Genomic DNA, 25451 nt, shown 5'->3' on the forward strand with positions numbered 1-25451 from the left:
TAAAGTTGTTTTTTTTGCCTGAATCCCTTTTACTGCATCGTTCATAAAATATTCGAACTAAAGCGGGTGAATTAAATAAGTTAAATAAGCTCGGCCTGTATACATGATAATAACATATTAAGGGGAAATAGATGAGAGTTGGTTTTACTTCAATTCTTGGACTAATTTAGATATAGAGTGGCACAGTCAATAAATACAAATTTTCTGTATATGTGGATTAGAAATCAACTAGCAACTTATTTTTTGTTTAAGAACATCGTAGTGACAAACATGTTGGATCCAAAGTATGGGTTAAGACGAAATAGGATCCAACAATGTCCTTCTCTGCAGTTTTCATGGCACCTCATCTTTGATTCCATTTACAACACTTTTTCCTTCATTTTTAAGCATTTTCAATACTTATCCTCTTACCAAAATCTTCACATGACTTGTTTTGCTACTTTTACTTACTTTCTTTTCTTAACATAACTTACTTTTTTTTCTGTATACTTTTAGGGAACTGCCAACATGTTTGCTAGAAACTTTTGATTTGCTCTCATTTTCCATGAGTGCTTCTTTAACATCTTTTGGCTGCATTGCATTCCTATTTTTCTATCCTTTCAGACTACTTCACTACATGTCTTTCTAGCTAAAACAATCAATTTTCTTCAGTTTGCCATTTGACCCTCCAAGGTTTGTTTCTTGATTTCAAACTGTTTCATTTTTTCTTCAGTAATGTTTGCATAGGTCTACAGTTTTCTATAAAAGCTAGTCAACTGTGATTCTTTTTAAAACTTTCTTACATACTCTTCTTTTCAATTTGATATTCATTTTTATCCTACTTAGAACTTTTCTTCTTTTCAATTTGATATTCATTTTTATCCTACTTAGAACTAAGTGATGGTCACTTCCAGTTTCAAATGCTCTGTACATTCTTGTATCCTGAACCAGAATGAAGATATCACTATCGACAATGACATAGTAATTGTTGGAAGTTTTTCCACTTGGTTATGCTATAAATTAAAGATACTAAGAAATTATATACTTCGTTTAATCCTTTATCCAAGTGTAAGCAAACAAGTTTGCTTACACTTTAATGTTCCAAGAGTTATCATTTCCAACAGTACTGTTGTCTTCAAACAGATTTCTGTAGTGTTTTTGAAAGGAGTCAAGGATATCTTTAGTGGTGGACATGTCTTCTCCATCAACACAGATTTCAGTGCTAGTCCTTTCTTTGTGAAATTTTGTAAATTGTCTATTGAAGAATGCAGCAGAAGGCCTATCTGCTAAGTGCTGTTGTGTTCTTATCTTAAAATTTCTTTCTTCTACTTGTTTCTGCCTTTCCAGTTCTATCTCTATGTTAATGTTTCTAGGGCTTGTTTATTTGCTACATTCTATACCATTGCGTTGGTTTGTTGCAAGCCAGCTTCTCTCTTTATACAGATTTTACAACTTTTTCCTTTTGAGGAAAGCCTGTTCCTTTCCTTTCCCCATTCCATCATATTCTGCTTTACTGCTTGTTTGAATTTTAACCACATATCCCAATTCCAGGTCACATCATTCCAATTCAAACAGGGGGTCTGGAATTTAGTTGAAAAGATCAACTGAAAATTTGGTGGAAGTCTCCATGGTCCAGAAGAGATCTTTTTCCACATGCAGTGGAACTTAAGTATAACTGGATTATGATCTGACATGTTGATGTCAAGATGTTTTATCTGAATTATCCTATTTATAAGGGAATAAGAAATATAAATTCGATGAATATGAGTACCAATACCTTGATTCATGTATGCCTGGAGATTAGGATTGCGAATCCTCCATATGTCTACTAGTTGAGCATTGTCAAGACATATTTTAACTGTGCATATCCCACTTTTCCACTCCTGGGATCTCCTCATATTTTGTCTAATGTGAGGTTTTCAATACAATTCCAGTCTCCAACTGCTAGATGTAATGGGCACCATATAAATATGTCTCCGATTCTTGGAAGAATTTTTGTCTAACTGTTCCATCCATTGAATGGAGTATAAACATTTATAAACCTTAAAAATGTCAAGATTCTCCCTTCTGCATCCCTTTGGATATTATTATTATTATGTTACACCTCCAGGGAGTCCAAAGACTCATCGAGGGAGAGTGTATCAACAGCATCAAACGATTCTTCATCTTCCAACTACTAACCACACTCAAACTTCCTTAACTTTTTGCGTGAGCCATTAGTAGCAGAGGCTCTACCAATCGACCAACTTTTGCTGGCATTACAGAATGACCCAAGGAGGGGGGGGGGGGGGCAAGAATAAGAACTCCTACTCCAGCCCTGTTAAATCTTCCAAAGTTCCAATAAGAAAGAAGTTTTTGTCTATCTGTTAAACTTTTTATATCTGCAGAAGTATGTTTCTTAGAGAAACAAAAACCTGATATTATGGCATAGCATAAGTTTCCATATAGTTTTTCTTGTTTGATTTGCCTATGGAATCATCATACATTTAACGAGGCAATGCAGAAAGGAGATGCTATGATTATTGAAATGTCACTGGTAAGTCTAACTTCTAAATTTTGGATGAACCTGATGAGGTCTTCAATCTGTGAAGAAGCAATTGTGTAACTAACCTGCTTCTTGTAAACTGTTTTCCATTTTTTTACGGTTGCTTTCCATTACTTCATTTTCATGGCTGTCATTTTTGATTTGGAAGCTAGTTATTTTCTTTTCATGTAGATGATAACTATACTGAGAAAACTTTGAATCAGCAAAGTTTATTATATTTTCTTTAATTGTATCTCTTGTTTTCTCTTTATTAGCATGAGTTGGTTCTTCATAATTCATAAACTCTTCTAAGCCTGAAGAGTTTTCATTTGATGATCCACAGCCTTCTTCATCTTTACATTTTCTTATTACTTCTTTTAGTTGTAGTTCTTTTTTTAATTTTTTTTTTGTTTATCTTCAATTTTTTTTATTAATTTGTCTTTCCTTTTTGATGATCTTGTCTGCATATTAAGTTCTTTCAGTTATCTTACTTGCTTTTCTGTTTCTTTGCCTTAGAACAGTTGAATGTTTTTGCATTTCATTGTGTACCTGTTAAGTTGTTATATTAGGTTCATTGTTGATAATTTCAACTGATGTTCCATCAGTATTTGAATGGAAAAGTTGCTCCTGCAGATCTGGAATTTTGGGACTAATTTCTAACTGATTTGGTCATGAACTTTTTGTGATTTTACCAAGTTAGTTTGCTTAAAAGCACCATCTTTACTAGACTGAATTGGAAGATCCAGGAAATCTTCATTATGCCTCTCTAATATATATATATATATATATATATATGGTGTTCTAATTGGCTCTACAGGAGCTCCTACTCTTTCTGCGAAAGTTCTAAAAGGAAAGTTCTCTTGCGGAGAACTTTCACATTTCTGACAGGGTTTGAGGCACTGATTAGCGATATGTCCAATCTCCATGCATTTGAAACATTTAGATTTGGGACAGTTACCACCTAAGTGATCGTATGAACCGCAATGCAGGCATTGACGTTGTACTCTGGAATACTTTACCATAATTCGAGTTGTACCATTGTTGACAAAATGTGGTACGGACGTCTTCATATCCATTGTGAAGGTGACATCACCAGAAAACCAATTTGGATCTTCACTTGACAAATCCTTTCGTATATTACTAATCTTACCCCATTTTGAAAATGTCTATATAAGAATTTCATTACTATTCTCTGTATATTCTATCAGAAATCTTTCCATTTTTACTGTTTTTACTGCCTCCCAACCATTACAGGAATAATTGTGCTGCCTTCGAAAGTAAAACTCTGCAATAGTTTGTCCCTTGTTTCCACATCTTTAACTACAATTAAATATTTCCTCCATCTTAAGGGGTGAAAGAATAAATCTTGTTTGCACCGACTATCTCGTTTAAAACCTTAGTTACCCGTCTTGCTTCTTCACATCTGGGAATTTCAATTCCTAGAGTTCACACCCTTGGAGGAGTTGATACCATTATCTCAAGTGGGAAAAACACTATAACCTCTGCTTTTAATTGGAAGAAAAAAAACTTTCCATTGTAAGACTGGGAATGAAATAATCCCGTGATACAGAAATAATTCTACACCACCAGCAAATGTTTGTTTGAGCTACTATATATAAATATGCCGTGATACCTTTAAAAGTAATCCCGTAATGCAGATACTAACTGCACTACCAGCAATCCCAATATTTATTAAAAGAAACCAGTGCTAGTGGGGATGAAACCACCACTAGCACCAGTAAAATAAATTAAAGTGAAAAACAAACAAAAGAAAACCAAAGTACTTATCTTGCCAAAAACCAAGATCTTGTCAGTGGGAGCCAGGTGATACCACTTGGAACTTGGAACTTCTTTGGAAGATGGGCCAAATCCTTGATTCTTTATCCCTTCATCTAATTTTAGCTTGTGTATGAGAGAATTATTGTGAGTAATTTACCTGCTCATTGTGAGCATTGTAAGCTATATCAGCTTTCTCTTGCAATGGAGGATTTTGGTTTTTTATGTTTGAAACAATCTGAGGGTTTGTAGTCCACTGCCTGTTGAACTAGCTGATTTGGATGATTATCTGTGATTGCGAAGAATTTCTCTGCAATGCCTAATCATGTACTGTAGGTCTTGATATCTGGAAAGTTGGCTTCTTGGTGTAACTGGAGGTTTCTGATGAAACAAGGGGCATTAAATGCCATTCTCAGGCATTTGTTCTGGATTGTCTGTAATCTATTGATGTTTCTTTTAGTTGTGTGTCCCCAGATTGGTGAGGCATAAGTTAGTTGAGGTCTTATCACAGATTTGTAGAGGAGAATCTTGTTGTTTATCTTTAGGAAGCTGTTCTATTCAAAAGTGGATATAGCTGTGCTATTGTCTGACTTGCTTTAGTGGAGACACTATTTATGCGTGTCATGAAATTTAGGTGTTTATCAAGATGAACTCCTAGATATTTGGTAGAGTTGTGCCAAGGAATGATTTTGCCAAACATTTGTATGCTTGTGTTCGGTTCTGCTTTACGTCTGGTGAAAAGTACTGCTGAGCTTTTTCCTGGATTGATTACGATGCGCCATTTTGTGTACTAATTCGTTGACTGCTCTCTGCAGCTTGTTTGATGTGGACAGAGGGATCTGACTATGATAACTGTGTCATCAGCATAGAGGGTGGTGATGGATGGGGACAACTTGGGGAGATCTGCCATGTATATGGAGAAGAGTAGGGGAGATAGACGAGATCCTTGAGGGACTCCTACCGTGATTTGACTCTCCTTTCTGATCTGATTCCATTGAGTTTTATTTAAAATTTTCTGTTCTTGAGATATGATTGATTTGATAAGTAGAACTAGTGGTAATGGTATTCCTACTTGGTGTAGCTTAAAAATTAGATCAATGCCAAATTCTATCAAATGCTTGTATTATGTCCAGGAAGACTGCACCAGAATGTTGTTGCCATTCATCCCTTGGGTGATGTATTCAACAGCTCTGTAAATTTGGAGAGTTGTAGAATGCTGTTTTCTGAATCCAAATTACTCTTCTTGTATGAATGTGGTTGTTATCTGTTGCTTCTTGAATCCATGTTAGTATAGCAGGTTCAGCTATCTTGCCTACACATGATAGATGGCTGATAAGCTGATAGTTCTGTGGAAATTGTGTATTTTTTCCAGGTTTTGGAATTAGAAAGACATCCGCAAGCTTCCATCGCTCTGGGAAATAATTTAGCCAAAAGATGGCATTAGTGATGGCTACCAGATGCATAACCCCTTTACATGGGAGTAGCCTGAGCACCTTATTCATTATACCATCTGGGCCCAGAGCCTTTTTGTTATTTAGTTTTCTTATGATCATATATATTTCTGTCGGTGAGATGGATTTGTTGTTGGATTGGAGTAGTTGGCACCCCGATCACCCCCTGCCCAATAAAAAAATCTCATTTCATTCAAAAGCCAGTCAAAGGAGCTGTAAGTTCCTTAGTACATTCTCTCAAAACTCATGGTGAAATACCATCCAGTTCTATAGTTTACTGACATCCAGAGTACTCAGTATTTGGAACACATTCTCCTCCTGCATCTCTAAACCTCGAACCTGCCCTATCCCTCTAGTATTAAAATTAACTCCTCCAGGATGAAATACACCAATAAAGTGTTCATTGAATATTTCCACTATGCCCTCTGCATCAGTCACTCTGTTAACATTTTTATCCCACAATGTCATTCTTCCACAATTGTATTATGCCTTATGTTTCTTTTGACAAAGATGGCACTGCTTTCCTCCTCTTGCATAGGATCTGTCTGTACGGTAAGTGTTATAACTGTTGATTCTGATCTTGTCACTTGGACGAAGGTGTGATTCATTTATAAGGATAATGTCAGCTTGAGTTTCTGCTGCAAACCCCCCTGTAGTTCCTATATCTCAGGGGTGTTCAACCCCTCGATCACGGCGCGATTTTTGATCGATCTCTTGTGTATTCCTCCTTACTTACAAATTTAATTAAAACTGAAAACATAATATTTTATTTATCATTATTTTGTATTATTTTTAATTTGCTTTAAGTGTATTGCTATTGTTTATATATTTTTCGTTAAAATTGTCAAATCAGTAATTTTCTTATATGTCCAGTTAAATGAATTAATTTGGATCAGTGGAAGTCAAACAGCGAGCTGAGTGAATATACGATTATAAGCAAAGTGTAAAAACTCGATTGTAGCTTAAATATTAAATATTCCGAAGCGCATTACATCGATTTTTTACTTAGGTTAAGTCCCATGTGAATATTGTAAAAAAATAAACTTTGTTTGTCTCAGTATAGTTTATATTAGATGTTTTTGTGAATAACTCTTTTGAAGCTAACTGTATATGCTGCTTTAATAAGAATATGTTAAAGTGTTAAAAACAAAGGCAATGTTTTTGTTGCCGAAGCTGTACATGGCGGGATTAGAAAGATTGTTATTGAAACTTGTATGTATGAGAAAGGCTTGTAGGCTCTAAGTGTGAATATCTCCAAAGTCATCAGAAAGAGTTCAAACAACTTTCCGATTGCCGGAAACTTTCAATCAAAAGAAAGCGGAGGAGAACAAAAGGCATGCCGAACTTGAAACTTAAGATGAAAGACTCATACCGATTCTTTGTGGGTTGCCAAACTTCATGCGAGGTCTCAGAGGAGGCCTAATGAAAAGGGACTGAAGCAAGCAGAAGGGGCTTCTGGATCCATAATTGCTATCAAAGAGGAGGCTGCCCAGTCCAGAGTCACCATCAGAGAGACTGCCTGGATCCATGTTGCTTGAGAGAGGAGTTTTCCGCTTCCAGAAATAAGCTTCTTTCTTTAAACGTCACTAGAGAGAGAGACTACTTCTAGGCCGCAGACAAGGTTTCAAATTGCCGAAAGGAAAAGTTCCAATTGCCGGAGAAAAGTTTCCAGGCCAGGTTAATGTCAGACATTCACCAGTATGTTGTGTTGTGTTTTCATTACAATTTGATGAATCAAATGACTTCACTGATATTGCTCAGTTAATGGTATTTATTCACATGGTATTTCAAGATTATTCAAGTAAAGAAGAACTTTTGAAAATTATACCATTATTGGGAAGGACTAGATGAGAAGACATTTTTTCGGCATTTGATGAATTTCTGAAACAACACAAACTTCTGCTTTTTAAACTTGTGTCTGTTACTACTGATGGTGCTCCTGCAATGATAGGTAATAAATCAGGCTTCATTTCATTATGTAAAAATGATGACAAATATTCAGATTTTTTATAGGCCAGCCTGGCTGGCCGAGTGGTAAACATATCCCTCTCCAGTCAAGAGGCTGCGGGTTCAAATGGATGTTTGTGATTGTCTATGGAAATACCAGTGGTGATGGAGGACGGTGGTAGATGATGATGTTGTAGTTGCTGTCAGTTGGTGGATTTTGAGTGGTGGAAGCAGAGCCGTAGAGTAGATGCTCTCCCTCGATGAGTCTTTGGACGCCCTGGAGGTCACTAATAATAATAATTAACGTACCACTGTATTATTCATCAACAAGTACTGTGTAGTAAAAGATTAAACACAAAAGATGTTTTGGATATTACATTTAAAATTGTAAATTCTGTTCGAATAAAAGCCTTGCAACGGCAGTTATTTAAATTACAGGCAGATGATGATAGGGAACTTCTGTTGTACAATAATGTTCGCTGGCTCAGCAGAAGTAAATTTTTAGAAAGATTTCTTATATTAATTAATGATATAAAAAATTTTCTTGATGAAAAAGGAGATATTTATTGACAATTGAGTGATAAAAGATGGTTGTTACACATCATTTTTAATTGATTTCTGTGCGAAATTAATCAATTTAAATTTAGAGTTACAAGGTGGAGATAAAAATTTAATTGACATGTTAAGTTCAATAAAAACTTTCCAACAATACTTACTTTTATTAAAGAAAAATATAAATGACCACGAATTTAGACATCTCCCATATTTATTAAAATTTTTTGAACAAAATCAAGAAATGCTTCGCTATGATTTAAAAGAATTTATTCATGAAATAGAATTAGTTGAGGAAGAAATAAATTCAAAATTTAAAGATTTTAATAAAACTGAAATGATTGTATCTTTTATCAATGATCCATTTCAAGAAAACTTGAACATCACAGAAATTTCAAATAAAATTAGTGGGCTGTTTGATATAAACCAAGCTGAAGTAGAACTTGAGATAATAAACATTCAGAATAGTTTACATTTAAAATCAATAAACAATGAAGTCATTTGGAAGTATGCACATGAAAAATTCCCAATATTAACTGATATTGCACGAAAAATTCTGTCGTGTTTCGGATCGACATACTTGTCAGAATCCTCTTTATCAAATATGACCGTCATAAAAAAATCAATTAAGAAACCAAATTACAAATGATCATTTGGATGATTGTCTGCACTTGGCCACTTCTTCATCTCAACTTGACTATGAAACTATTGCGAGGTCCAAACAATGCCAAATTTCGCTTTTTTATTTTTTATTTATTTTTTTTATCAACCAGCATTTCCTGTAACTTATGAGTTTGTAATCAATCTGTTGTTTTTTCTAACTTCAGTTTTCCAAAATAGAGAAATAAATATTTTATTCCAATATATTTTTTTTTTGTTGTTGTATTAAAATAATTAAAAGTGGTAAATAAATTTTTAAATACACAAATAAAGTTGTTAGTTGTGTATTTTTTTTTTTAGTTGTTTATTTTTAGTTTGTTTGTGCATAATCAGATATCAGGTTGGGGGAACGTGATCTATATAAGAGAGTAGATCGCCGAATAACTTTATATAGAAAAGTAGCTTGCGTAGTAAAAAAGGTTGAACACCACTGCTGTGTATTGTTGGATAGTCTGTTTGCATTCCAACTGACAATCTGTAATGATTTAAGTTTTTTTATTAGCCTTGTCCATTAAGGATTTCAACAAGCAGTGACTGTGTGTGTGTGTGTGTGTGTGTGTGTGTGTGTGTGTGTGTGTGTGTGTGTGTGTGTGTGTGTGTGTGTGTGTGTGTGTGTGTATTTGTTTGTGTGTGTGTGTGTGTGTGTGTGTCTTAAGATGATATCCTTGGCTTCTTGAGTTGGGTTGGTTTGCCGGAGTTCAGCAAGCATTTCACCTATGTGGCTTGTTATGTTCTGTAGGATAGGTATGTTGGTTTGCTGTGACTGGTTTGGATTTGGGTCTTTTAGGTAGGTTGGTCTTGTAACTTCAGCATACGACCTTTTGTGAAGACTGTGGTTTGATGGGAGGACGTGCATTCTTGTATAGGTTTGCTGGTTTTGAGGAAATGCTATGCAGCTCCTGTTATTTGAGCCTCCCCAATTTGCACACTTTGCTGGTTGTGTGCAGGGTTTTTTGTATTCAATTGTTATGTGTTTGCCACCACATTTAACACAGTGGTAATGTGATTTGCAGCAGCATTATGAGTGGCCAAACGTTTGACAACAATGAATTGTGTCGTTGTTTGTTTGTTTGTGTTTTAGTGATTGTCTTTATGACTAAATCACAGATAGTTTGAAGATCGTAGATGTGTTTCTGGTCTTTGTTGATCACTACCAATATTAGAGGGGATGGTGTTTGATCAGCTCTACACATATAGCTGACTTTTGTAGGTCTGAAGCCTTTGTTTTGGAGATCTGCTTGTACTTCGTCTGTTGTAATGGTTTCTGTTACCCCTCTCAGCACAACTTTGTTTCTTTTCACTGTTGAGTGCAAATGTGTGGTAGGGTAGGTTGATTTTATCCAGTAATTTTGTTAGTTGTCTGTAATCCGAAAGTGTTTTTGGCTGGATGCGAATTCCTTCTTCTGTATTAGTGGCTTTCGTAAATGATATTGCTAGAGTTCGGAAACAACTGATGTCGAATGATTTTTATCCCTTAGGGGAGTATTCTTTCTTTTCAGTTCATATTAATTTCGGTCTCCATTTCTACTGTTTTGGGTGATTCTCTAGTAACGGAAATTTTCCTTTTTTTAGTTTTAATGGTTTGGAATTCTTCCTCTGTGTCAGCTGTATCCAATATGTGGTGGACATTATTTTGGGATATTGCTGTACCCTCAGGATTTAGTGGTCAATGTCCAATGCCGTCACCTTTTCATGGTGACTGTTTTCCAGACTGTCATCTATGACACTTGTAGGAGGAAATGTGTCATAGAGTTTTACTTTTCCTGGCCAGTTATTATTAAGTAGTTCACCTAAGTGGATAAATTCCTGATAAACATCATCAAATTTTGTTTTGTCTATTAGTTTTTCCATCTTTATGTCTATCAGTGTCAATTATCAAAACTTAATAAGTTTGATAAGCAGGTCCTAGAACCCAAATGTGAAATCCCTAGATCAAATCGATGATCCACCTGCAAAAAGATCCCGCAGTCGCAAAAGGACTGCCAACAAGACCGAGAGCTGCAGCAATGAATCAAATTAAATCAGCCCATGATTTAGGATCTGCCTTGTCCCTTCCTTTCACCAAGTGTAGACTGGCAGTCAAAATTTCTTTATTAGAGGTGGAAGACTACTGACGGGTACAGTGCAGTGAACAGGAGAGGGCCTGAGAAAGTTGCATTAAAAGCCGAAACCTTACCTTGCACTGAAAACAAATCTCACCAGAAATCAATCCTAATTCATCACAATTGTAATCACTACTTTCAACACCATATCTCTATCAATCCACTGTCAATACTTTAAAAAAAAAAAAAAAAATCAGGTGATATCAATGTTGAAGTAATGCAGAAGTCATATTTTCATATACTAGTTGCCAAAAGGTGTCACATCTTATTATTAAAATACTCTGGATTAGAGATAATTTCTTAGTATCTTTAATTTATAGCATAACCAAGTGGAAAAACTTCCAACAACTATCTCTAATCGAGAGTATTTTAATAATAAGGTGTGACACCTTTTGGCAATTCGTATATGAAAATATGATTGAGGTCTCGTCAGTGGGAGCCAGACCCAGAGGTGATACCCCTGAACAGCTTAAAAGAGGTCACATTCCAGGTTACACTGCTATTGGTGCAACTTATTATGAAGTATATGGAATAGCACCGTATCTGCAAAATCGTCTTAAAGAAGTTTTTCTTCTATCTCACAATATTGATGAAAACATACATACAGTAGTGATAAAAGTTCAGATGTTGAAAGTTTTTTCACTTACTTATACTATGAATTAAATATGCCAAGATATATTCTTGGTTTTTCACCCTTTATCCAAGTGTAAGCAAACAAAGTTTGCACATGAAGTCACTTAACACGTGAATGCTGTGATTAGTTAATCACTTAACACGTGAATGCTGTGATGAGTTAATCACAGCATTCACGTGTTAAGTGACTTCATGTGCAAACTTTGTTTGCTTACACTTGGATAAAGGGTCAAAAACCAAGAATATATCTTAGGATATTTAATTCATAGTATAAGTAAGTGAAAAAACTTTCAACATCTGAACTTTTATCACTACTGTATGTATTAGAAGAAACACACATATTAACCAAAGTGAAAATTATTTAATTGTAAATATTTCATCCTAAGTATCTTAGGACATCGTCAGTACAGTATTTAAACAAAATTAGGAATAACATACAGTTAGGGCGCATGATTACAATAGAATCTCATGAAAACGTGCATAATGTGCTAAAGTAATACAAAAAAAAAAAAAAAAAGTTAATTATTTAACACAATTTTGTATGATAATTTCCCATACTTTAGGAATAGTAAGAACGTCGTTGCGGTTTAGGTTTGGTCTGTGTAGTAGGGCTTCAGAACTTTCTTTGTATAAACGTTCATGTTTAAATAAAGATCTATGTAAAAGTTTAGCCTTTTCCCAATGGATCCTATGGTTTGGATTTTCAATTCCGTGTTGAGAGAGGCCAGATTTCTGCGGTTTAATCGAGACCTCAATCTCGATTACGACTACAGGCATCGTGTATTTAAGGAAGCCACAATAGTACTAATAACCGGCAGAAACCTCAACAGAAATCAGGGTGTAATTCTAAACAGTTCGTGGAAAAACTTGATCCTCTCTCTCAATCAATCTGAACTAGCCAGTAATCACATTACAAGTCTACAACAAACGCATGCGTGATAATGAATAAGAACAATAAGCCATCTCTGTCACGCAAAATGTGTAACCATAGATACTAGTTTGGTTTACAACGTTTTTTATGTTCCTTTTAATTTGCATTTACTAACATTCATATCTCCGTAATGCCTTGAAAAAGCCAGACAGTTTGCTGGCGAAACTGGTAGGTTTGAATAAATGTTTTTATTGTAAAATACTGGTCTGTATTAATAAAATTGTATTTCTATTATAAAACGACCAAAAATGTATAATTTAAAGAAACTCAAAGGTAGGAATCAGAGTTTCATGCCGAATATAGTAAACTATAAAATTTTTTTGGCAGATTGTAGCGTAAGCTAAAGCATGTCATTCAACACTAGGGCAACTCTTTGCAAAGGTGGATAATGTTACATCGCCGAAATGAAGCTTGTTGGCCTCTTTAAGTAATTTATGGGTGCACCTTTTTGATAGCTCGTATAGCAAAGTACATAAGTTCTTTTCGCTATAACATCAGTATTACCTGGTCTACCTACTCACTAATGAGACCTCAATAAAGGTTGAAACCGGTCTGGGTAGTGACCTTCCACCATAATGTATAACATCATACATCTCCCAGGAGATGTGGTTTACATTATGGGTAATACTAAGAATAGTGATCAGAACTTTACCCACCTTTGCAGTGAGTTGCCCTAGTGTTGAACTACGTGCTTTAGCTTACGCTACAATCTGCTGAAACTTTTATAGTTTACTATATTCGGCATAAAACTGTTTGATTCTGATCTTTGAGTTTCTTATTTGGCTTTGAAATAATATGGGATTTAATATCCCCTTGATTTAAATAATGTTACATCGCTGAAGTGAAGCCTATTGGCTCTTTTTTTTAAGTAATTTATGGGTGCACTGTTTTGACAACTCGTATAGTAAAGTACATAAGTTCTTTTCGCAATAACATCAGTATTACCTGGTCTACCTACTCACTGATGTGACCTCAGTAAAGGTTGAAACCGGTCTAGGTAGTGACCTTCCACCATAATGTATAACATTATTGTCAGTGGATTGCAGGGGGATGTTCAGTTGTTTGCAGATGATGCAAAGCTGGGAAGGGTAATAGTGCAGATATGGCAGTCCTGCAAGAGGATTTGAATAAGCCAGATAGATGGACAAATAAATGGGGTTGTCGGTTTAATACAGCAAAATGTGAGGTCTAGAGGTTTGGGAAAACATCGATCGGATACTGCATACTCTATGGGAGGAGTTATACTGGAGGAAGTGGGGGAGACAAGAGATCTGGAATTGATGATTGATAGAGATTTATTGGAGTATTTCATCCTGGAGGAGTCAGTTTTAATGCAAGAGGGTTAGGGCAGGTTCAAGGTTTAGAGGTACAGGAGGAGAATGTGTTTCAAATACTGAGTACTCTGGATGTCAGTAAAGCTGTGGGACTGGGTGATATTTCACCACGAGTTTTGAGAGAATGTGCTAGGAAACTGGCAGTGCCTTTGACCTGGCTTTTCAGTGAAAGTCTGGCTACTGGAAAGGTGCCCATGGACTGGAAGGAAGGTACGATAGTGCCATTGCATAAGGGCGGTAGCAGACTACAAGTGTCTAATTATAGACTAGTTTGTGTGTCATCAGTAGTTAGTAAGATCTTGGAGAAAGTAGTGAAGGACTGTATACAGCATTGGGCAGGTGAGGGTAATGTTATCTGTGAGAGTCAACATGGATTTGTGAAGGGGCGCTCTTGTTTTAGCAATATGCTAGCCTTTTATGATAAAGTTACAAGAGCATTAGATGAGGGAAAGGCATATACTGCTATTTTCTTAGACTTAGCGAAGGCATTGACAGGGTGCCACATGATAAGCTGATATTTAAGTTGTAGCACATGGGTCTGGATGTCAGATTGCTCAACTGGATTCAGGATTGGCTGTCCGATAGGTATCAGAGAGTTGTGTATGGTGGGGCAGTTTCAAGGAAGCAGAGGGTTACAAGTGGGGTCCCACAGGGCTCAGTGCTGGGACCTATATTGTTTAACCTTTATATCAATGACATTGTCAGTGGATTGCAGGGGGATGTTCAGCTGTTTGCAGATGATGCAAAGCTGGGAAGGATTATTAGTAATAGTGCAGATGCGGCAGCCCTGCAAGAGGATTTGAATAAGCTAGATGGATGGGCAAATGAATGGGGTTATCGGTTTAATGCAGCAAAATGTAAGATCTCGAGGTTTGGGAAACATCGATGGGACACTGCATACTCTATGGGAGGAGTTCTACTGGAGGAAGTAGGGGCAGACAAGAGATCTGGGATTGATGATTGATAGAAACCTGAAATTTAGGGGACATATTGCAAAAGTAGTGAAGGTAACTCAGAGGATTACTGCAATAATGAGAAGGACACTGACCTGCAGAGATAAAACAGTTATTATTCCGTTGTATAAGACCCTGATCAGACCACCCTTGGACTATTGTTCTCAGATTTGGTCCCCAGGATTTGAAGGGGATAAATTAACTGTGGAAAGGGTACAAAGGCGAATAACAAAGATGGTTTCAGGACTGTACAATAATAGTTATGAGGATTGGCTGAGGGAATGTGGACTGCACAGTTTGGTGGATAGAAGAAAGAGAGGTGATATGATAGACTTTTAAACTGTTGAGAGGTGGTTACAGGATTGACACTGGGGAGGCCTTTCGCTTGGTTGAACAGCGGGAAGGAGTGATGACAAGTGGCCATCCCTGGAAGTTACGAAAGGAAACTGTGAGCAAGAGGGTGAGAAGTGGTTTCTTTGCATGGAGGGTGGTTGAACCATGGAATGCATTGCCTGATGGAGTGATGAGAGCGAGAACGGTCAATGAGTTCAAGGAGTGGTATGATAGACTTTGTGTTTCTTAGGGGGGGGGACCTCCCCTCGATGAGTCTTGATAGACTGTGTGTTTCTTAGGAAGGAACTCCCATGATGAGTCTTTTGACTCCATGGAGGCCTGAATAATAATAATAATCATACATCTCCTAGGAGATGTGTTTTACATTATTGGTAATACCAAGAATAGTGAGCAGAACTTTATCCACCTTTGCAACGAGTTGCCGTAGTGTTGAACTACATGCTTTAGCTTACGCTACAATCTGCCAAAACTTGTATAATTTACTATATTCGGCATGAAACTCTTTAATTTCAATCTTTGAGTTTCTTTTTCGGCTTTGAAATAATGTGGAATTTAATATCCCCTTAATTTAAGTACTGTTCTTGTCAGCCCAATTTCTGGATCTTAGCCATCACCAATCTCTCCAATATTAGTTACTATTCTAAACATAAATTGTTTTCTGTAAGTTGAAGCCTTGGTCTTATCACCTCCTTCATTAAGATAAACTATTTTACCCTCCTTCCACTCCTTTGAGATTCATCCTGTTGCAGACTCTTGTTAAATAAGTATGTCAGTGAATGTCGTCATTAACTCATAGTAGATTCCCTTAAAACTGATATTTCATCAACTGTATGTTCTATAGTTGTTACATTTAACTATTTTTACCAACTGTCATCCTTTCCTAATCATGTTTCTTTCTACTGACTACATGCCAAATTATATCACTAGGATTTTTCCTTGGGCTAATTAGCTTATTTCTATTCATATTGCATTTTGCTTCCTTATCAAACAAGACATCACCTTCTTGGCCTGATTTATAATGCTTATGTAACTGATTATTACCATTCATCTTATGTTGATTCTATAATAACCACTTCTTTCAGATTGCATGCATAATCTTGTCATTCATCCATTTTATTATTATTATTATTATTTGTCACCTCCAAAGACTCATCGAGGGAGGGCATCTACTTTACAGCTTTGCTTCCACCAATTGACCGCAACTACACCAACACTATCTACTGCTGACCGCCACCACTAGTATTTCCACAGGCAATCACAAACATCCATGCCCATGGTGGGATTCAAGCCCGCAGCGTCTTGACTGGAGAGCAGACACGCTGACCACTCAGCCAGCCAGGCTGGGCATTTATATCCATCTTATTTAATCTCATGACTTTTGGATTACTTTCAGACCTACTTGATGTTAAATACATCTTCCCTAGTACCCAAACAACACCAATCTCATTTCCATCTAACTCCCCATTCATTGCTATTCTCCAGGCTGTCTCATAAGCTTTTCATAATCTTTTCATAACCCACATCATTCCACACACAGACACGCATCCTTTCTTCACAGGAATCATTATGTGGTTACTGCTTAATAAAGTTGTCTCTCAAATACTTAAAAAATTCGTTTTCTATGTCTTTGATATTATCTATTCATTCTGATCTATATTACCATAATTAAAATCATCCATAAAATGACCATTTTCTCTCTTACTTTTGGCCAATTTGCCAATATATTTCCTTACCACCACACTCCACATTCCTAGGCTGATAAAAATATCTAGTGAAAGATATGATTCTGTCTGCCTCCATTTCATACTGTACCACCTCAAAACCACTAGTATTAGTTCCCCTTTATTTCTCCATGAGTAACTATTCTGTATGAGCATAATCCCTTTTCCATAATAATCCATCAGCAGCTACTCTCCCATTATGACTTTTTTTTTTCACCATTATATTGTTTTTCATTCCCAAATTAGAATCATATTTGGATAAATGAATATTTTAGGTGATTTTTTGTATACAGTTAGGTTAATTTTTTGTAAATGATGGATTTTTCTTTTTTTCAGAGCATGTTGGCTGATATTTCCACAATGAAAGTAATCCCTTTACTTCAAGGAGTCCTCTGTGCAGCTAAATCTGAAACAGAAAGAAATGGATTATCTGATGAACTGTAAAGCAAATTTATTTTTTATTAAGTACAGAGTCTTCATTGTTTAAAATACTTGTAACAATTTCTTATTGAATAAAATTTAAATTTTCATGCAATCAACTATGCTGGTGAATATAAAATGTTTCTTAAATTTAGATACATCCAAAATAATGTGGGAAAGTAGATAGGAATAACATGAAATTGTTTGCATCCTCTGTGCTAGCTATACTGTCCGAAGGTAGACTTAAGTTCAAGTCTAGTCGCCGACTGGGGGAACTTTTTCTAAGCCCGTTCTCAAGTTAGTCGATCTCTGGCATGAGCAAGCAGGATTTTTCTCCTGGAAACTCAAGAAAATTGACCATAGAACCCACATTATTTCAAACAGTAACACATTCTGTTACAGTTAGGTATACCAAGAAATGGTAGCAGTTGTTTGCTAGTCTCTTCATCGATTGCCACTTATAATTAGTGATAGTCATGGGCCAGATATCTCTAATTGACTTCCTGTGGAGATTGAACTGCCCACTCAGCCTCCAAAAGCTACACAGGGTTAAAAGGCCTCACCTCGCCTATAAGGGAATAAAAGACATTAGCTGATTATTATTATTATTTATAACATGAAACATGAAATTCATAAGATCTGATAATGTTGGAGTCTTGACAAGTAACAGACTGATTTGGAGGAAAATTGTAGATAGGAAGTTAGTAATGATGTAAATTTTTCGTGTAGTACTATCATATCCTGTACACCCCCTTGAGGGTACATGGCAGGAATTTGATGATGATGACATGAAATTCATTTGTACACTGTTAAAATGCTTGGTATTATTATTATATGGGAACTTCTAGAAGTTGGCCTCATTGCAGAAGGGTCCACTCAACTCACACCATACAATTTTCACATCCTCATGCTTACTAACTACTCCTGCATAATTTCCAGGAATTAACTCATGTTCTTTCCCTTCCTGCCTTTTACTGCACAATTTCACCCATCTCTGCCCTTTATAATTTCTTTACCAGCTTATATATCTATATCATGTTACCTCTCCTCTGCATATTTACCAAGGTTCCGTAGCTCAGTTGTCTAATCTTATTGCATTTTTTTTTTTTTCGTTTTCTTTCTTTTTTTTTTTCATGTCTGCTGCTTTTCTGGGAGGTTGCAAAACCTTTAGCACATCAGTGGAGTATGTGGGCAGAAGGTTGAGGAAAAATGAACTTGATATGTTCAGTTGCTTGAACAGATGGAGATTGTAGATGTGAGGAAAAACAGCATAAAGAATGTTTCAAGAGAACAGAGGCAGACAGAATGAATATGGATGAGAAGTTGGTTTAGTAAGTTTGAAGCTGGATTGAAAATGGATGCATATCAGCAAATGTACTGCTCATGTTCTTGCAGACTTAAAGGAAAGTGAGGAATAACAAAGAATAACAATGGTGGCCAGTTCAGAGAACATTGTTCATGATTGTACCTATAGATGAGGCATAAGGTAGAAACATAACATCTAGGAAAGAGTAACTAGAGTAAGTGTGTGTGTGTGTGAGAGAGAGAGAGAGAGAGAGATTAACTGTATTGCCTATTCTGGAATAACATCAAGCATTTTAGAGAGGTTTTTTACACTCCAAGATGTGAAACCACTATTTCAAGGTTATGCAGATTTTGGATTTAGTAGCTTTACAGGTGAGTAATAATGTCTTGAGCGTAAAAATGCACTAAGTTTTCTGGAAGCTAAAGAGATTATAAATGTGATGCGGTTGTGCTAATAAAGGTTGGAGATGTAAATCTGTCCAAGAAGAGACACCTGAGTTTGACTGTAGATTTGGATATAGCCAGCTCATACTAGCAAACTTTATTATAACAAATTCATTCACTGTACCAAGCTATCCACTATAACAGATGATTCTTGTAGTTTCTCTGAGTTCACTATGACAGTTGACTGTATTCTCAGAGGTATCTTTACCTCTAAAATGAAGTGAGATTTTATTATTATTATTACATGACCCCTCCAAGGAGTTCAAAGACTCATTGAGGGAGGGCACCTGCTCTACAACTCTCTGTCTCCACCAACTACTACAAACCACAACCACATCATCATCTATGCCAGTGTCATCTATTACCCACCACCACTAGTATTTTCACAGACAATCACAACACATCCATGCCCACGGCAGGATTCGAACCCCCCACCCCCCAGCCTTTTGGCTGGAGAGCAGATACGCTAACTATTCCAGCATCCTTATGATAAATAAGACAGGATTGTATTTTGGTGGCATTGAGATTTATAAAGTTCTTTTTCTATTAAAGAATGGTAAGGAGATCAGAATTTAAGGAATTGGTTATGGAAGATCTTGATGCTTCTAATGATTAAGCATTATTAGGTATGACACATGAAGAACAGCAGTGGAATGTGCTTCATCTGCAAAAAGTGTAGATAGGATTTTAAGATTTTTAGTCAGGAAGTGAATAACCATAGAGGAAATTGTTGACCCAGTTGCAAAGAATAGAAGACAGATCATAAGATGGTAACTTGATGAACTCTTCATACCAGACCAGTTCAAAAGCAATAGAAGACAAGAATGCCTGCATGAGTTTTTCTAGACCTTTTCCTTACGAGGGTGGTCTCAAAAGTTCTTGGCTTAACAGTGAAAAAAATAGATTTATAATTTCTAAATTATTTTTATTTTTCAACATAATCTCCCAAGCTTTGCTGGCATTACATTATCATTCCAGTATTCTCAGTTTAGTTCTCTGAAAAATCATGGAGAAAGTCATCAAACCTGAAGGCTTACTAATTAATAACCACCAACATAGCTTTTCCCACTGTTAACCCAAAACTACCCACCTACGAGGGTGGTCTGCAAGTTCTCGGACTCGACCATAGATGGCAATGCTATTGCAAGACTTAAGATTAATATATTTATTCCAGCGATGCTCCAACACCATTATCATATCCCTGTAGTGGTTCTCAGCAAGATCTGCAAAATACCCCCTCTACAGCTGCAATCACCTCTTGATTTGAAGAAAAATGCTGATCAGCAAGAAATCATTTTAATTTTGGGAAGAGATAGAAGTCAGAGGGAGTCAAATCTGGGGAATAGGGGTGGATGTTCCAACAATTCATAGTGCACATCCCTTAATTTTCCCATTGCGAAAACACTTTTGTGGGCTGGTGCATTCTCCTGATGAAAGATGATTTTTTCTTCTGCAAACCAGGTCTTTTCTCCCGAATTTTTTTGTCTAGAGTGGTTAAAAGATCGGAATAATATTCGCCCGTTATTGTTTTGCCCTTTTCAAGATAATTAATAAACAAAAAGCCTTTAGTATCCCAAAACGCCAATGACATGACCTTTCCTGCTGATGGAACTAACTTTCTCTTCTTTGGCGCTGAACAACCGGCTTCTGTCCACTGTTTTGACTGCTGTTTGGGTTTTGGTGTGTAATGGTGAATTCAAGTCTCATCCATAGTACTAAATCGACACACAAAATCAGTTTCATTCTTGTTAAAACGCTCCAAGCACTGTTCACAGATTTTCATGCGAGTGCGTTTTTGATCTGCTGTGATCAAGTGCGGCACTCATCTTGTGCAAAGCCTTTTCATTTACAATTCTTCATGCAAAAGATATCATACATGTTCTTTTGAATTGCCTATAGTCTCAGCAATTTCATGCACTTTGACTCGCTGGTCATCCAATACCATATTGTGCACTTGATCAATGATTTCTAGTGTTGTTACACTTTTTGGACATCCTTCATGTGAATCAAATTCAAGGCTGGTATGGCCACATTTAAACTTGGCAGCCCACTTCTTAATTGTCGAAAACGAAGGAGAAGAGTGCCTATAAACTTTTATGAACTTCGAATGAATTTCTTTTGGCATTAAACCTCCTTTTACAAAGAATTTTATAACTGCACATACTCAATTTTATCCATTTCAAGGGATACAGACAACACTTTTGCTTCAGATAGCTGTATAAAACAAAAACTACTTGATAGAATGACTTGCAATTTCACTACTTGATAGAATGACTTGCAATTTTACATGGTTGGTACATCTGTCTTATGACAGATGTACCAACTTAGAAAAAATAAATCTTGCAATAGCATTGCCATCTATGGTTATTTAGAGAACTTGCAGACCACCCTTGTATAGGGTGTCCCAAAATTCACGCAAGATATAAATTTAGCATCATTTGTATGGTAAAGTGTTGCCAACGAGAAAAAAAAAGACAGTGTGACAGCTGACAGTTCAGGGTTATTAAAAATGGAGCGCTACATGAAAGAACAACGCATTTTCATTGTTGAACAATATTTTAAAAATAATGAAGGTTTGGCAGCTACAGTTCGCAATTTTCATACAAAATATGGTCGGAATAGTGATTTAACTTCATCAACTGTGAAAAGATTAATTAAAAAATTCAAGGAAACTGGATCAATTAGTGATCTTATACACTCTGGCTGTCCTTCAACAAGTCGTTCAACAGAAAACATCGAAGCAGTTCGTGAGAGTGTTGCTGAGAGTCCAGGAACATCAATTTGGCACCGTGGTCTTGAATTGGGCATTTCGAGAAGCTCTCTACAGCGTATTCTCACGAAAGATTTGCATCTTTATGCTTACAAAGTTCAATTGACTCAAGAACTGAAGCCTACTGACCACACACACAGCGAAGAGAGTTCGTTGAATGGATTATGGAACAACAACAAATGGATGCTTATTTTTCAAACAAAATCATCTTCAGCGATGAGGCTCATTTTCATCTTGAAGGCTTCGTTAATCGACAAAATTGTCGCATTTGGGGTTCAGAAAATCCACGAGTGATTGTTGAGAAACAAATGCATCCACAACGTGTCACTGTTTGGTGCGGATTTTGGGCTGGAGGCATCATCTGTCCATTCTTCTTCAAAAATGCGGCTGGTAAGGCAATAACAGTTAATGGTGCTCGCTATCGCAACATGATAATCCAGTTTTTTGTGCCTAAATTGCAAGAACATGTCCACATTGGATGTGGATGACATGTGGTTTCAAGAAGATGGTGCCACATGCCATACAGCCTGAGAAACAATTCAATTACTGCATGAGTCATTTCCTGGTCGTGTAATTTCCCATTTTGGTGATCAGAATTGGCCGCCCAGATCATGTGACTTAACGCTGTTGGACTTTTTTCTTTGGGGTTTTTTGAAATCTAAGGTTTATGCCAACAAGCCCACGACCACCCATGCCTTGAAGGAGGAAATTGAGCGCTGTATCAACTAAATTCAGCCACATTTATGCAAAACGGTCATGGAAAATTTCGACAAAAGAGTGCGTATGTGCTAGCAAAGCCGTGGAGGCCATTTACCTGATATGCTCTTCCATGCATAACCCTATACTGTATACTTTATGAATCAATAAGAAATTACAATTTTTAATTAAAAACCTGTGTTTTCTATCAAAATTACTTCTTGCATGAATTTTAGGACACCCTGTAGGTGGATAGTTTTGGGTTAACAGTGGGAAAAGCTATGTTGGTGGTATTTAATTAGTAAGCCTCCAGGTTTGATGACCTTTTCCATGATTTTTCAGAGAACTAAACTGAGAATGCTGGAATGATAATGTAATGCCATCAAAAAGTTGGTCGATTGGTAGAGTCTCTGATACTAATTACTCGCAAAAAGTTAAGCAAGTTTGAGCGCGTTTAGTAGTTTGAAGGGTTCAATCATTTGATTGTGTTGGCACACTCTCTCTCGATGAATCTTTGGACTCCCTGGAGGTGTCACATAATAATTTTTTTTTAAAAATGTCTGCAATTTTTTTTAAATTAAAAAAAAGGAAAATGTTTACAATAGTTAGAAATATAATCTTTCATTTTAACTTTTTTTTTTTTCTCGTGGAGTTTGTAATGAATGAAAGGCCTTATCTATAAGCAGTAATTATGGTTTACTGCCAAAAGTTATTCAAAAATTGTTCAAAAAGAAAATTCAAGATGGATGGATAAGAAGATACTGTATGAGGGCAACATGATTTTGTTAGGGCTCAATCATGCCTTAGTAATTTATTAACTTTTTATAATAGAGTGACAGCTGATTTGGATAAATTCTGGATTTTGCAAAGGCATTTGACAGAATACCATATGGAACTCTGCTATGCAGATTAGAACAAATAGGGGATATGACACTGGTTAAATGGATAAGAGGGTAGCTCCTAGACAGATATCCGAAAGTGGTATATGGAGGATCAGAATACAGGCAAAAGCAGGTGATTAGTGGTGTGCTGCAGGGATCTGTGCTAGGATCACTGCTGTTTAATTTGTACATAATTGATATAAGAAATAACCTGAAAGAAAATATTCAGTTGTTTGCTCATGCTGCAAAATTAGGTAGAGTAATGCCTTAATCGAGGTGATGTGGAAAGCATGCAGGATGATTTAAATATGGGCAAAAAGTAATGGGTATCTGTTTAACATGGAGAAATGTGCATTTTGGGATAAACAGATTGCAAGCTGTATCACATTGATGGAACTGTACTAGATGAATCTAGAGATTTAGGGGTGTTAAACCTTAATGAAGAAAAGGAAAATTTTTACAGTAGTTAGAAATATAATCTTTTATTTTAACTTTTTTTTTTAACTTTTTTTTTTCTAGTGGAGCTTTATCTCATCTCTGTTAAGCATGTATGTTGAACATGTTGTTTATTATTTTAACGGTATAATAGAACACAGAAACTAAGTAAATAATTAATTTATTAACTTGATGCTGATATTTCGCTGGTATTATAACCAGCATCTTCAGAGCACAAAAACACTGTTTGTCACAATACGCGAGACTAAAACAACATGGTGTACTTAAACAAAATTGTAGCAGCAACACAAAGACTAGAGTCCTGATTTTGGCACCCTCTATCTGAAAAAAAAAAAAAAAAAAAAAAAAAACGCTATCATATATTACTAGAGTCCTAGAAAAGTGCTAGTTTTTTCTTAATATGACTGTCTCCCAGATCTTCGGCGAGTTAATACAGCCATATTTGTTGAGATTTGGAGTGTGTTTTAGGGCTTCTGTCGCCTCTAAGAACAATCTCTCTGATTTATATGTGTTTCTGTGTAGTACTTTTGTGTTTTTCCAGTTGATCCTGTGTGCAGGGGTATCCAGAGCATGGTCTGCTAGGCCCGACTTCCCATAATGATATTTCCGGACGTATCGTTTATGTTCGCTGATGCGGATATTCACAGTTCTTCCTGTTTGACCGTAGTAGGCTTGATTGCATGAGCAGGGTACTTGGTAGACTCCTGGATGTGATAAAGGAGGAATGCTGTCCTTGGGTGAGCAGATGAGGGTGGCTAATTTGCTACATGGTCTGAATGTAGTGCGTAGTTTATGTTTATTGAGAATTCTTGAGATCTTTTCGGATGTGCCTTTAATGTAAGGGATGGTGACTGTTTTGTTGTAGTTCTCTGTGGTGGATGGTGGGAGGGGTTTCTTAGGAGTGTTTAGTATTTTGTTTATTTTTTGTGGATTGTAGCCGTTGGCCAAGAAGGTGTGGCGTAAGTGAGTCAGTTCAGCAGTAAGAGCTTTGTCATTTGAACAGATTGCTCTCGCTCTATGGGTTAGCGTTTTTAATATGCCATATTGTTGAGAAGGATGATGGTGTGATTGTTTGTGTAAGTATCTGCCTGTATGTGTGGGTTTTCTGAAAACTGAAAATGATAAGGAACCATCTGGGAGACGTGTGATGAGTGTATCCAGGAAGGGCAGACAGTTGTTGGCTTCCAGTTCCATAGTAAAGTGGATTTTTGGATGTTGACTATTTAAATGTGCTAAGAATATTTTCAATGTCTCAGGGCCATGTGGCCAAATAGCAAGCACATCAACATAGCGTAGCCAAAGTGTTGGTTTGAGAGTGGCTGTATTGATTGCTTGTTTTTCCAGGTGTTCTATGTAAAAGATGGCTAGGGGGGAGCCCATGGCTGTCCCATCAATTTGTTTGTATATTTTCCCTTTCCATGTGAAATATCCTGCATGTATTGTGAATTTGAATAGTTCAAATATATAAGGGGGGAAGTGTGACTTCAGTAGATTGAGGGTTTCTATTAGTGGTACATTTGTGAATAGTGAAGTGATGTCAAAGCTTACTATTAAGTCTGAGC

The 25451-nt window shown here is 36.4% G+C and overlaps 1 protein-coding gene across 6 annotated transcripts in view; it reads left to right on the forward strand.

The window, feature by feature from the left end:
* Window positions 1-17452, forward strand: part of LOC150110589 (TBC1 domain family member 19) — a 476985-nt gene extending 459533 nt beyond the window's left edge. For all 6 annotated transcript variants that reach the window (XM_090395037.1, XM_090395020.1, XM_090395012.1 and 3 more), the window contains one exon: window positions 17254-17452. In XM_090395037.1, the coding sequence (XP_090251163.1) occupies window positions 17254-17361 (108 nt within the window). In that variant the 3' untranslated portion in view covers window positions 17362-17452. The remainder of the gene's footprint in view (window positions 1-17253) is intronic.
* Window positions 17453-25451: the final 7999 nt, after the last annotated feature.

The sequence above is a fragment of the Typopeltis vanoorti genome, chromosome 1 (assembly GCF_054136105.1).
Source record: "Typopeltis vanoorti isolate ZY-2024b chromosome 1, IOZ_Tvanoo_1.0, whole genome shotgun sequence".
Taxonomy (NCBI): domain Eukaryota; kingdom Metazoa; phylum Arthropoda; class Arachnida; order Uropygi; family Thelyphonidae; genus Typopeltis; species Typopeltis vanoorti.